At 33.8% G+C, this 15311-nt stretch overlaps 1 protein-coding gene across 5 annotated transcripts in view; it reads left to right on the top strand.

The window, feature by feature from the left end:
- Positions 1–15311, top strand: part of LOC149787929 (uncharacterized) — a 109112-nt gene that overhangs the window by 14054 nt on the left and 79747 nt on the right. For 4 of the 5 annotated variants that reach the window (XM_089974187.1, XM_089974188.1, XM_089974190.1 and 1 more), the window contains exons 5-6: positions 6969–7164; positions 8827–8907. In XM_089974187.1, coding sequence (XP_089830313.1) covers positions 6969–7164; positions 8827–8907 — 277 coding nt within the window. The remainder of the gene's footprint in view (positions 1–6968; positions 7165–8826; positions 8908–15311) is intronic. The other variant, XM_089974191.1, reaches the window with a different exon arrangement.

Here is a 15311-nt window from a genome sequence, read left to right as displayed (position 1 = left end):
AGATTATTAACAAGCTAATTTCAAGGAACAAATTTACACTACTTCCAACTACCTTCTCTCCAGTCGACCTTCCAGACATGTTTGCAAATTTCTTTCGTGACATAGTACAAACCATTAGAGATAAGCTTGACACCACAATTTCAATTGACTCGTCAGCATACAGTTGGGAAACTGAATTTGAGCAGCAACCATTAGCAGCATTTGAATCTGTCTCTATGGATTTTATACATACAATCCTGATGAAGAGTGCCTCAAAGTCATGTGCACTTGATCCAATTCCAGCATCACTGCTGCTTGAGTGCTTAGATCCAGTATTGCTTTCACTAACTGATGTTATTAATACCTCTTTTTCATCAGGGGAATTTCCATCATATTTCAAAACTGCCATTGTAAAGCCTCTGCTGAAGAAACCAACGCTAGACCATAATGATTTAAAGAACTACCGCCCAGTTTCTAATCTCCCATTCATATAAAAAATCTTAGAAAAATCTATCCCAGCTTGTATCTCATCTGAATTCAAAGTCTTTTTAGCAATGTACAATCTGCATATCACCCTTGCCACAGTACTGAAACTACTCTTCTGAAAGTAGTTAATGACATTCTCTCTGCTTTTGATAGCGGAAAGATTACAGTCCTCACCCTTCTTGATTTGTCTGCAGCATTTGACACAATAGACTTTGATATATTACTTCATCGTCTCCAGCATGTATTTGGCATTCATGATACAGCCTTACTGTGGTTCAAGTCCTACTTGGTCAACAGGACACAAATTGTATCTGCAAATGGAATACACTCCAACCCAGTTGATCTAGGTTGTGGTGTTCCACAGGGGTCTGTTCTTGGACCTGTTCTCTTTATTCTGTACACTCAGTCGCTCTCAAGTGTCATAGATCATCATCCAGTGTCTCACCAATTGTATGCTGATGACACCCAAATATACAAATCTAGCCACCCAACTGAAGTTGATGCTACCATCCAAGGTGTAGAGAAGTGCATTTCTGATGTGAAATCATGGATGACATGTAACAAGCTGCAGAAGAATGATGATAAAACTGAGACCATTCTGATCACAACACAAAGACTTTCTCATTCACATCCTTTACCTCAAACAATAAATATCAGCAACACCAGCATTAAATTCACACAATCAGTACGAAACCTAGGTGTTACTCTGGACAGTACTCTCACATTGCACCAACATGTCATGAACATATGCAAGGCTGCATATCTTGAGCTGAGACGGATCAGCTCCATTTGCAAATATCTTTCAGCTGATGCCACTAAAACACTTGTGTGTTCATTAGGACTTTCAAGACTGGGCCATCGTAACTCAATTCTGTCTGGTTCATCTCAATATCTACTCCAGAAACTTCAAAAAGTTCAAAACACAGCTGCTCGGATCATACTTAGAATACCATGATCAGAGCACACCTCCCGGCTGCTCTGTACCCTACACTGGCTATCCATTCAATACAGAATCAAACACAAAATTTTTTCACTGACGGACTCCAGTCCAACATACCTATCTGACTTCACCCATGTGTACACACCAGCAAGATACTTATGCTCCTCTTCTGACAATCGTATACTCATTATTCCCACTATGAAAACAAAGTCATATGGACAGCATTCTTTTGCATACCAGGGCCCAGCAACATGGAATGAATTGCCCACTGAACTTAGGCACAAAGACACTGTGATCCCATTCAAGAGTGCTCTCAAAACTCACTTATTTCGACTGCAAGAACAAACTTAAAGACTTAATAATGTTTCCTACCTTAAATATTTTCAGCATGTTTTTTATGTTTTCTACTTTCTTGGTGTTTGTTTTTGTAATCATATCATTATATATGTTTTTTTATCTTATTGGTGTTGTCTAATGTTGTAAAGCACTTAGAGCTTCTAAAGATTAGGTGCTATACAAAGTCCTCATTAGTATTATTATTATCTGAAAATCCCTCGAGGTCTTCATCCTCCATTTTGGAATGAAATATGGCAGCTATCTCAGGGCTCAGATCATTGGAAATGTTCTCATCAACTTCATATGGCTTCTCTATCCTGCTGAGAATTTCTTCTTTAGCAAAGCCATTGACAATAGCTGATTCAGGCACCCTGTCCCATGCATCCTTAACCCAGTGTGCAACCTGGAAATATGTAGCATGCTGGATACATGTTTTTAAAGCTGTGTTTGCCTGCTGTCATCCAATGTTCCCAAAACTTCTGAAGCACAGTTTGAAAACAGCAATTAATGGAAATGTCTAATGGTTGTAATATCTTTGTCATGCCACCTGGGATGATGCCTAATGATGTCTTCTTGGTTTCAGTCTTCACTTTTGTCTCAGCACTGATGTATCCATACATAGAATCCATAATGAGGAGAGACTTGTTAGTGAGGAAAAATCCACCAACTTGATGTGTGAAACATCTGTCTAACCACTTCCCCATCATGTTATTGTCTGTCCAACTTTTTGGATTTACTTCAATCATTATTCCACTGGGGAATTTATCCTTTGGTTCTGTTTTTCTTTTAAAGATCAACATTGTTGGCAATTTTCTGCCATCTGCAGAACATGAGCGAACTACATTGAAGTTTTAGCTTTTAGCTCTACTATTCTGTTCATTATAATGTCTCATGTTAACGGCACTTCGTCCATATTTATCATGTTAGTCATTTCCAAATTGGCAGTCTTAATCTTGTGTTGCACATACTCGAGGAAATTGTTAAATTTTTCCAGAAAGTCCACTGGTATTTTCTGTGCCATAGTAGTACGTTGTCTTATACTAAGGCTCCTTCTTTACAAGAACCTAAAACACCATGACGTACCGCCACTGAATCTTTAAATTCCTAATTCAGTTGCGATTTCCTTCACCTTGAGTCTGAGTTCATCATAGTTCATTCCACAACATGCGGCGCATTGTGTCAAGACATATTTTTTTAAATTTACCTCAGTAATAATCCATCTTGCTTTGCAGACATGATTTGCTTTTTTTATTGTAGTGCATAATGCAACCATAGCTTTACGCTAATCCTGGACACATTTTTCACTTACACCATATTTCCTGTGAGCAGCCATAGTCCCACCTTTCTCTTCTGCAAACTTTACAACTTCCAGCTTAAAAGCCGCTGTGTAAGACTTGCGTGATTTGATGGGAGGCATTGTGAGATAAGTTGTATGATTTGTACTGATATATTTATATGAATGATTATGACTGAAAATATTGATCAAAACATGCCTAACTCGTTAAAATGTACCAGTATGATAGCAATGAAAACAATGTCCATGGCTAACTTCATTATTTACATCCAGAGAAGGGAGTGGACATCATTTCTTGTGGTTCTTAATCCACTTGATATTAAAAACCAGTACCGTAATTGATGCGGATTAATGATAAAGAACAATGGGGTACCTGCAATACGGTAACTAGTATTGGTAGCCAAAACCAATATCAGGGTTTAAACAATTGCAGTAACTGGCTTTGATTGTTGTTAGAAACTAAAGACCGTAAGTGTACTGTGTGGCTTGGTGAATTGTTTAGCAGTAATTGTTTTCTTTTATTTCATGCTTGAGGAATAAGAAAATACAAGCTAAATGGAAACTAAATAATGTCAAAACTTATAAATATAAAAGCAGTCATATTAGTTTATAACAATTTATTGACACAGTAATTGAATAAGAATTTGTACTTCATTGTAACCTGTTTTTGATTATGCCGATTACAGAACGATTTTGATATCATAACGGGTACCTTAATCCATATATGAGTCAATGACATAATCCATATATAAGTAGATTTGGAGTATAAGATGAAGACCTGACTTTCAAGTCAAAAAGTGTCGAATTATAGGTCTGAAAATAAGGTACCACTTTTCATTACAGCATAATAGCTTATATTTGTAATGTACACTCATTTTTTTTATCAATATACTCAAAGGTTATCTCTAAGATGTACATTTTCATGTAGTATCTGATTATATCAAAACTAAATCCAGACTTTCAAACAACTATCAAACTCTCTTCCCACTAACATATTGTTGCATATGTTCTGCTCTACAGTTAGTATGTACTTTTAGAGAGGGATGGGATGGGGTGAACTTGTTTGCATTGACAACATGCAAAATGGAGAGAATGTTAGCATACTTCTATACTGCTTTCATGTAATGTACGGTGGCTGAAATTTCTTTACGTGTAATTATAATGTAAACTAGGCACTCTCTAAAGTTGACAAATGATCAAACAGGCTTCTCCTGCATGCTGAGAAAATGAACCTTGACCAGTTATCAAAATAGGGACAATTAATTTTTTCAGATTACACAATATCTGCTTCTGAAAATCCAATAAATGAATTATAAAATATATAAAAAGTAACTTTAAAGTTGAGGAAGTGAAAATGACCAATTTGGAGTGCAGTCTTTTGAGAGATGCACATCTGAAGTTAGGCCATGCTGTATACTCTATAACTAAAATTACACCCATCAAATATACACCAAAGGAAAGAGAATTAAAGATTATTTTATCAATACCTAAGATATGTAACGTTGATTTTTAAATAACCAGGATAACAAGTGAGGAAATATGGGAAATTCCTAATCTTTAAAAAAAAAAATGTGCAAATTGTCAAACTGTAGAACAGAACAATAAGACAACTAGGAACAATTGTGCAGTTGCTTTTCTCTTTTTCATATCATCCTTTGTATGTTATTCTGAATAAAATAGTACATTAGCAGTAATGTTATGTATGAAAATTAGCTGATTACGCCCATATGCTTCTTGCTTATGCAATATGCCTTGTGACAGTATTGTGTGTGAAATGCATTTAATTATGGGGAAATTAAAAGTCTTGGAACTCAGAAGTATGATCAATTTAAATTTAAAACTGTTGGATTAGGTGAATGAGAAATATAGCAAAAAATAATAACAAGCAAGAAAAAATGATGACAGAACAGATTTGTTTGCTTCTATAAACAAGTGTTAAAAAAGTAACAAATTGTTATCCTTTGATCTTTGTGAATCCATTTGGTTCCATCCATGTTTAAACTGTAAAAGTGACATCTCAGGAATGATTTTGGTCAGCCCTGTCTTTTAGTGTAACATTGGTTGCTGAATTGAGAAAATGCATTATTTAAATAGCCCACACTTCATCTTGGTGGTGGTGGTGGCGGGGGCTCGGTTTGTGTGGGACTTTCGTACTAATGAATTCTGTTCTGTGAAAGAATTCATGATAATTATGGAAAAGGACTGTTCTATATTTGTGACTTAAAGCTAGGATTAGAGAGCAGTTATAACCGATGCTGGAAGTGGTCTGACACCTGACATGAAGGTTTCCCATATGTCAGATATGACATTGAAAGTAATAATAGCATCTTTTTTCTTTTGGTGACATAATTAGCTAACAGTTAGTTTCCATTATGATCTGGAAGTTAAAACTAATAAGCATGTAATTAGTAAAGAATATACAAGATTAATATCTGATGTGTGAAAGAAATACAAATATAATAAAAGTTAATACAAATTATGCATCGTTAACATATCATTATCAAATAGATATATCATGGCTAGCATGTACATATGTTCTGTGGTCGTAAAATAAAAATTGTTCATGAAAGTATCTTTTGTAGAGGTGTATTTATATAAAAGCTGAAACATTAGGTACTTGACAATGTTTAATATCATGCTGCAATCTGTTCCATATAACATACTGGTGTGAGCAAAAGCTTTATTAGAATACTCAGTCTAAACACTTGTTATATATTGTTTTCACATGACCATGTACTCCTTGTACTGATGGTTCTTACAAAATTAAAAAACTCTGGTAATAAAGTTACTTAAGACCTTGAAGGTAGGAACAGATTTTTGAAAAATGATTTGATCTATAATTGACATCCATCAACAAGTGTTGATAAAAGATGATACCGATGTTCATATATCTTTGACATTTAAAATCACACTAGTAAGGACCGCTCTGGTGGCCTAGTGGTTAGAGCATCCGCCTCTGAAGTGGGAGGTCTGGGTTTTGAACCCTGGCCGAATCATACCAGATACTTACAAAAATGGTACTAACAGCTGCCATGCTAGGCACTCAGCAGTAAGAGATTAGTGCCTGGTGCCAGGATAATGTGACTGGGTGGGACATCATGCTACATGTCTGCAGCATGATGCTCCAGTGCTAGATATCACCATAAACTGCCACACTGCAGACATCATAGTGATATGACAGAAAAATTGTTAAAGCTATGTTAAAAATCCAAGTCACACACACACACACACACTTTTCCGTAAGCTGTATAGTCTTCGTAGGTAAGAAGTATTGGGGGGTGGGGGTGGTTTCTTCCCTCAATGTTCAACAGTTGAAAACTTGTGGAAAAACAGCTATTATACATTTTAGGATCCAAAAATTCTACAATTAGCCTTGAAATCATTTTATAGTTTCCATTTTCTTAAATACTTTTGTAAGAGTGTTTCAAAATGGTTGGACAAGAAAGTAAATTTTAAGACAAAGTACAAGAAGATTACATTCATAACTATGAATGTCTGACAGGAGTAATTTGCAGTCTGTTAAAATATCATTACCATTCCTCTCAGGAGGGGGATGAGTTTACCTTACTGAATATATATTTTATACCTTTTCTTTTGTGATCACAGTGTTTTTGCAGGAAATGTATTCACTTTTGTTTTTTCTGTATGCATATCTCTCTATATATTATGTGTCTGTGTTTTCTTTTATGCATGATCTGTGCCAAAATCTTTTCCATTTGTACACAAAAAATCTGATAGGCACCAGTTATTTTTAGGTTGTTTATTAGTATGAGTTGAAACACTGCCTGGAAATTTCAGGTTTTAACTTAAAGACTTTATATAATTTAATTATTGTTTTTTTTGGCTTTTTTCACTGTCATAAAAATATTAAAATTTTTGTTGATAAAATATTACTTTTACTGGAACTTGTCTCACATCCAAATTACATTGCAGATGCAGATAAGAATGAGATAAAAATTGACTCTCCTCGTCGTGATGGTGGCAGAGATGATGATGGTGAGAGCAGTCTTCAGTCCCGTGAGGCAAAGAAAGAGAGTAAGAAGCCACGAAGAAGAACAGAGAAAGATGATGAAGGAAGCATATTTGCCTTGTTGGGTGATAAGAAAAAGTCACGACCAAAAAATGCATCGTGAGTACAGAATAAATGTCATTTGGGCCTTTACCATTTTATAATTTTTTTAAATTTTGATAATTTAAATCCTAGCTATGCAACACAAATGTATGACTTTGGTTCAGAATATAGATGGGATACTATATAAAAACAATCATCTCCACAGCATTTCAGACACTGTTTGTAAGCTTTGCATTTATTGGCAAAATTAAATTTAAAATTCAGTAATGTGTGCTAGAGCTTTTTTTTTCTATCCTTCTTTTATTAGAGACCATTTCTACACTGACTTATTTGTTATGTCCAGGACATGTACAGTCTTTAACTTTTCAACTAAAGGGAAATAGATATTCATGCAGAATGCACAAAATCTCCATTTTTTTTCTTTTTAGATATTCATAATGTAGAGCAGGTGAAATAACATTATGCTGCCTAGTAAAATCTCAAATTTTCCAAAACTGGTAGAGAAAAGAACTTTCCAACCCTGTATTTCCAGTCAGTTGGAATAAAATCATGCCTTGTACTGGGAACTGACATTTTGTCTTGGGGTATCGTAGGTATGTAGGTACACGTTGAATCCAGGTGCAAAATGCAAAGAGTCAGTTCTGTCATTTCATCATTGTGCCAGCTGATCTTGGTCTGTGCAGTTAGTTAGAAGTAATTAGACTTAAAACTGTAGACCCTGAGCTATTGGCACATTATGTGATGGCATATCAGGGTCTTTGTTTTTTGCAATTGGACCTGACTAATAAGTAGGATATATGGTATCAATTTCATTGATTTCTTGGTATATTCAGATTGCATGTTGGTGGGCCTGTGCTAATTTCTGAACAGATCATTAAAAAAATCATCTGATTGCAAAAAGGCATGCACCATATCTGGAAATCATAGCTGTGTCTTCATCAAATCTATCTTATATTTATTAAATGTCTGCTTAATGGAGGAGATAACTTCTAACCTAAAGTTTCAGTTCTAGAATACATTCTGCATGGTTGCTATAGGTCACAAATTGTGAACACCAAGAATGTAATTCAGTTGTGAAAACAATAGGACCCTCTTTTCTATCAGGGAGAAATGGGTCATATAAGTAATTTACTGTATATACTTGCTTATAAGCAAGTCCAACTGTAAACAGCATTGATCCATTGCATAATGTGTCAGCAGATGAGAATGTATGTTGTTTCTTCCACTGAATTCTACTAACAAACTGCACAGAACCAGATCAGGCCTTTGCATTATGTGATGGCAGACCTGGGTCTGTACAGTTTGCATTTGGACTTCATTTATAAGTAAGTATATACAATACTATGCGAAGTATTAAAACAACATATTTATCTGTAAGATTTAATCTATAGGTGCTTGATTTAGTATTCTATCATTTCTCTCTATAGAGTTCAAGGCTATTATGAATATAGTTCATCTTTGGTATTGTAAAGATATAATTCAGGTTGATACTTGAATTATGAATAAAGTTTTTGTTTTGTAAATACATAAATGTGGTCTCTTTTTTGTTGTGCATAATTTAAAAATAAGTAATATATTTCATTTATTATTTATTTTGTTTGGTTGTTTCTTTTGATTACATGTTCATTCACTCATCCATGCAGGTCTTATTATATTTTTTTCTTCTATCTGATTTGCTTGTCTCAGCAATAATGAGTTTTTATTTATTATCTCTGTCAGCCATCTAAGTGATGAGGACACCATTAGTATACTTACTAGAGAATTGACGGATGTTGGTAGTATTAGGAATAAAAACACCAGGTAGTACCAGCATGTATATATATACCTGTAGTGTTACAGCATTCATAATAGCTTGCGCTTTTCTGTAGAGTAGAGATTCCTCTCAATAATAATGTTGTTTCTTGTAACAAAACCAAAAGACATAAATTCATTTCATGAATAACATGGCATGAATTTCAAAAGACATTCCACCCTCATCAATCAGAATTTTCTCCTTAATACTTGATTTTTCATAGCTGAATTAGAAACAGTATTAGATGCTTTTACTCCGCCTATTGGTAGTAATCAGTCAAGACTGCAAATTAATACATGAGGCTGTAGATTTTTGTCCATTTGTTTGTAATAATAAAAATCTTTCAATTGATTAATTTTGCAGTGTTGTCTTATTTATGTTTTGCATCTTAATCCTGTTCTTTCATGATCTATAGCACTTATTGTGTAAAATTTACAAAAATGGGAGTATTTTATGTAGAGTCCTTTTTTTTACATGGTTTCAAGCAAGAAACAACAAATGTGCCGCATATTATTTGTCTGTATTAGTACTTTATTACATATTCACTTGGCCTAGCAAACTTTCCATGCATTGTGACAATATTGTTTGTGATTATTTTATACGTAATCATTTTTTCCTAATCATGCCTTCCCTTTATATTTTATAAGATTCTGTGTGCTCAGGCTTTTTTTAAAAACAGATCTGAAGCTAATATGATTATGATAATGGTAGAGAAAGCTGAGTTTTATTATATGATTATGATAAAGGGAGTGAATCTGAGTTTTAGCATATGATTATGATAAAGCAAGTGAATCTGAGTTTTATTATATGATTATGATAAAGGGAGTGAATCTGAGTTTTATTATATGATTATGATAAAGCAAGTGAATCTGAGTTTTAGTATATGATTATGATAAAGGGAGTGAATCTGAGTTTTATTATATGATTATGATAAAGCAAGTGAATCTGAGTTTTATTATATGATTATGATAAAGGGAGTGAATCTGAGTTTTATTATATGATTATGATAAAGCGAGTGAATCTGAGTTTTAGTATATGATTATGATAAAGGGAGTGAATCTGAGTTTTATTATATGATTATGATAAAGCGAGTGAATCTGAGTTTTAGTATATGATTATGATAAAGGGAGTGAATCTGAGTTTTATTATATGATTATGATAAAGGGAGTGAATCTGAGTTTTAGCATATGATTATAATAAAGGGAGTGAATCTGAGTTTTATTATATGATTATGATAAAGGGAGTGAATCTGAGTTTTAGCATATGATTATGATAAAGGGAGTGAATCTGAGTTTTATTATATGATTATGATAAAGGGAGTGAATCTAAGTTTTATTATATGATTATGATAAAGGGAGAGAAAGCAGAGTTTTGTAATATGATTATGATAATGGGAGTGAAACTGAGTTTTTCTATAGTTCTTATTGCGAGAAACATATACTGTACAGGCCCCTAAACTGGTAATTTTACCAATGAAATGAAAACAATGCAGAGTGAATAAAGAATGAATGCAAACAGAACACAGAATGAACACAGCAGAGTTCAGAATGCAAAATAAAAAGATGAACACACAAATGCAGAATGACAAATGGAACAAAATATGAAATTCAATGTAGAATGGATTTATCAATTATTTTTGAACCTGTGCTAATCAGAAGCCCTTTTGCTTGAAAATCCTGCATGAGGTTCATAATATTCACAAACAGTTTTTCACTCCCTACAGGATGTGTCATTTGTTCATGTCGAGCCAGGTTTAAAAATAAGCTGCCATTGATCTCACCTATGGTTTTATATGTACACATTTTATTTGAATAAAATGAAATAAGAAACAAAATTTATTTTCAAATACTACAACTGTATTTTTACACTTCTTGGAATTATCTTTTATGATAAATTCGGTCTTTTGCATTTTATGCATTTCCTATTTCATTAAAATATACTTTTAATAAGACAAAATACAAAAGCAATGCTTGAAACATTTAGTCACAAGAAAGCAACCTTGTCAAATGCTGCATATAGAAAGGTCCAATGGAATGGAAGAGTTGATGGTCTGTTGTATATGTATATCATGTGATGAAGATGGATTTAGATTTGAAAGATGATCACACTTGGATGTACATGATTGTTGAATGAATTGAAATTTATTTTTCTGTGTAAACATTAGGCATCCAATGTAGCATGTGCATGATTCCATATGCAAGACAATAAATCCATGATTACTTACAATAATTCCCATTTAGTTAAAGTTTGTAACAACAGGAAAATCTTGTGACACATTTTAAAGCTGATCTTCTTGCATTTCCTGATAAAATTATGATCTAACAATTTAAGAGCTTGGTTCATTATAAACGGCCATCATTATATTTTCCACTCATCTGGATCAAAATAATGTGGTACCTAAGTATACATTCATACATGTGTATGTTCATGTGTGTGTATGTGCATATGAATGATTATACTACTTTATTCTCCATGCTTTTTATGAATTTTTTTTATCATTCTGCTAAGCTGTCATTAACATAGTGAACAACTAGGTGTATCCTTTTTGATGTTTATAACTGTTTGCAATTATGTCAAGGTTGTTTGGCAATATCAGTTGGTTGGACACTTGAAAAACTATGCTGGCATTAACTTCATTCACACAGTCTTTGATATCATCTTTGATCAACACCAAAATACAGTATTCAGATGTGATCACTTATTTCAATGAAACTATATTTTGAATCATTTGAGATGTCTTCATGAAGATTGGCATGCTTTTGTATCATGACATTATGTTATGTCACATGTAAAAATGTGATTTGTCAGTTAATGACTTTTAGAGTGGGCTGTATTCCATAAACACTTGCTTGTGTCTTATCTAGTTTTTATTTCTACCTTTCTTCTCAGCAGTGCTCCAAATATGTGTCAGCCTTAAGGAACAACAAGTTGACATACTTGGAAATGTCGGGGCCTTTTAAAATTTTAGGGTGCCAAGCCACTAGCAATTTTCATCTTACACATTGAGAGTAGAATTCATTGAGTGGGGATTTCATGGTACAAGATGACAATAAGTGGGATTTTTTGTTACAAAAGATTATTTTATAATAAGCATAAGGTTATTCTGAATAGTATTCCTAAATCATGCTGACAGAAATGCAAACAGTCATCGTTTATAGGGTTATTCTGAATAGTATTCCTAAATCATGCTGACAGAAATGCAAACAGTCATCGTTTATAGGGTTATTCTGAATAGTATTCCTAAATCATGCTAACAGAAATGCAAACAGTCATCGTTTATAGGGTTATTCTGAATAGTATTCCTAAATCATGCTGACAGAAATGCAGGCAGTCATCGTTTATAGGGTTATTCTGAATAGTATACCTAAATCATGCTGACAGAAATGCAGGCAGTCATCGTTTATAGGGTTATTCTGAATAGTATACCTAAATCATGCTGACAGAAATGCAGACAGTCATCGTTTATAGGGTTATTCTGAATAGTATACCTAAATCATGCTGACAGAAATGCAGACAGTCATCGTTTATAGGGTTATTCTGAATAGTATACCTAAATCATGCTGACAGAAATGCAGACAGTCATCGTTTATAGGGTTATTCTGAATAGTATACCTAAATCATGCTGACAGAAATGCAGACAGTCATCGTTTATAGGGTTATTCTGAATAGTATACCTAAATCATGCTAACAGAAATGCAGGCAGTCATCGTTTATAGGGTTATTCTGAATAGTATACCTAAATCATGCTGACAGAAATGCAGACAGTCATCGTTTATAGGGTTATTCTGAATAGTATACCTAAATCATGCTGACAGAAATGCAGACAGTCATCGTTTATAGGGTTATTCTGAATAGTATACCTAAATCATGCTGACAGAAATGCAGACAGTCATCGTTTATAGGGTTATTCTGAATAGTATACCTAAATCATGCTAACAGAAATGCAGGCAGTCATCGTTTATAGGGTTATTCTGAATAGTATACCTAAATCATGCTAACAGAAATGCAGGCAGTCATCGTTTATAGGGTTATTCTGAATAGTATACCTAAATCATGCTGACAGAAATGCAAACAGTCATCGTTTATAGGGTTATTCTGAATAGTATACCTAAATCATGCTAACAGAAATGCAGACAGTCATCGTTTATAGGGTTATTCTGAATAGTATACCTAAATCATGCTGACAGAAATGCAAACAGCCATCGTCTATAGGGTTATTCTGAATAGTATACCTAAATCATGCTGACAGAAATGCAGACAGTCATCGTCTGTATCATCATCAGGACAGTAATTAAAATTTGTTATTTAAAGTAATACAAACTGTCTCTGTACATACTACCTGGCCTCAAATTTGCTGTTCAAAGGCCTTGACCTTCATTGTCTCTGATAGTTTATATTAATAGAATATATTTGCTTGTGTCAAGTGAATAATATATATATTTCATTATTAAGTGGGCGAAGAACTTATAATTGTCAAACCAAGAGTGAAAATAGCATAGTTTTTCACCTGCATGATATTATATTGATTATTACCTTGAACCCAGAAAATTTTCTTATTAATTATATGCTCAAATGTCTTGGCTAGCTAAATTGTATTTTAGATTGAAGTGGCAGATTTCTTATGGTATTGTCAACTGTTTATTGTTTATGTTCTGCTGTTTTGTGTACATTTGCACAGAAAATATGAGTAGTAACACAGTTCTGTTTCCTAATTCAAGGTAAGAATGCACATACCTGGGGAAAATAAATAAGTTCACAGTGGCTTTTGAACAGTTATTTTCTGTGACAGGTCGACATGCTTACCACTAGACCAAGTAGTTGACAACATGGTGGGTGAAATTATTTGGTCATAATGTTATAAATGTCTGTTGAAACAAGTTCTTGAGTGAAAACATAATATTGATAATTCACTTCATTGAATTATCAGAATTGTTTCCCTTGGAAAGTCCACTAATTCTCCGGCAGCAAAAAATAGGAAAGCCATAGCCTTAACTGTGTATGGTAGTTTGACACATGGTAATTTTACTGTTGACGAAAATTCTTTATGTCATCATTTTCATGGATCCACTCTAATAGCTGCAGTTAATTGCAAAGGATATTTATTAGATTGGTCACTTACAGTACAGGCTGTAAGCCATATTAGTCACATATAAATATGCTAACCTAATGATGGAGTTGAGCATTTCATGATAGGAGAGATTATGCTATGAATTAAATTTATAACTGCCAGATATGTTAGCATAAAACATGGTATATAACATAGTGCCCGTAATAAGAAAGTGTGGATATCACATTCTAATTGCTGCATTGTATTCTGAAATTCATCAGAGGGCAACCTACTTGCCAGTTCTGAAATGTTTGTTGCAAATCGGACCATTTTAGTTGCAGCTTGGATCACTGTTTAGTTGGGATAATTTTCCCTAATGAAAGTGTATGTGGTACTTTACTACAATGAGTCACTCTATATGCCCTTGTTTTTGCTGTCACTTTTAAGACACATAGAGCTGGAGCAAAAAATGTGATATATGTTTCTTTTACTGACAATGGATTTAGGCATTCAGCTCTCTACGCATACTGGAGGCCCTGAGTGGCCAAGTGGTCTAAAGTGCTACCATTATGGATCACTGCCATCTCACCTCTGTCTGTGTGGGTTTGAGTCTCAGGTTTGGCCAATGTGGGTATGTGTGAAAGCTTGTCATTAGCTTCTCGTGGGTCAGTAGTTCTTTCTGGGGTTTTCCTGGGTTCTTCCTCAACCATTTATACTAGCCACCATGTATAGCCTATCTTGTGCTGAAAAATGGTGTTAAACCCTTACAACAACAATCTCTACACATACTAGGAAATCTCTGGCATAAAGATATCATAGCTGGTGGGTCTGGTGTTAGGCTCTCTACACATACTAGGATGTCCCTGGTATTAAGATATCATATCTTAAGGTAATATCTGGCATAAAGATATCATAGCTGTGGGTATGTACTGCTTAGGTCTGATTTGTAATTTTTACAAGCAGTCTTAGCTATGTATGTCACATTACTTTTGAACCTTGTAAACAAATTTCCCACTTCATGTTATTTATTCAGAAAGGTTTTTCCATACTTAAGGGAGAACATAATTGTAAAAAAAAACCATTTAATAAAATTTACCAATTTTCAAACTCCATTGATAGTTTTCTAGTGTCCTTGATCTTGGTATAAGAGACAAGCATCATGAGCTTTTAGATTTATGTCAAGGTAATTTTTCAAACCAGCCACTTTCATTAAATCATTTACATGAAGGATATATATTTAATGGAAGGTACAGTTTATCTTAAGGAAAGCCATATCTTTTTTAAATAAAAAAAACAAAATAGGATGCAAAAACACCCCATATAATTGTGCATATTTGTTTCAGTTAAATTTTTACCTGCATTTTA

Source organism: Sinohyriopsis cumingii, chromosome 11 (genome assembly GCF_028554795.1).
Source record: "Sinohyriopsis cumingii isolate HCF-2022 chromosome 11, ASM2855479v2, whole genome shotgun sequence".
Classification (NCBI taxonomy): Eukaryota; Metazoa; Mollusca; class Bivalvia; order Unionida; family Unionidae; genus Sinohyriopsis; species Sinohyriopsis cumingii.
Note: the sequence above shows the minus strand (reverse complement) of the source record. Positions and strands in the feature narration are given on the sequence as shown.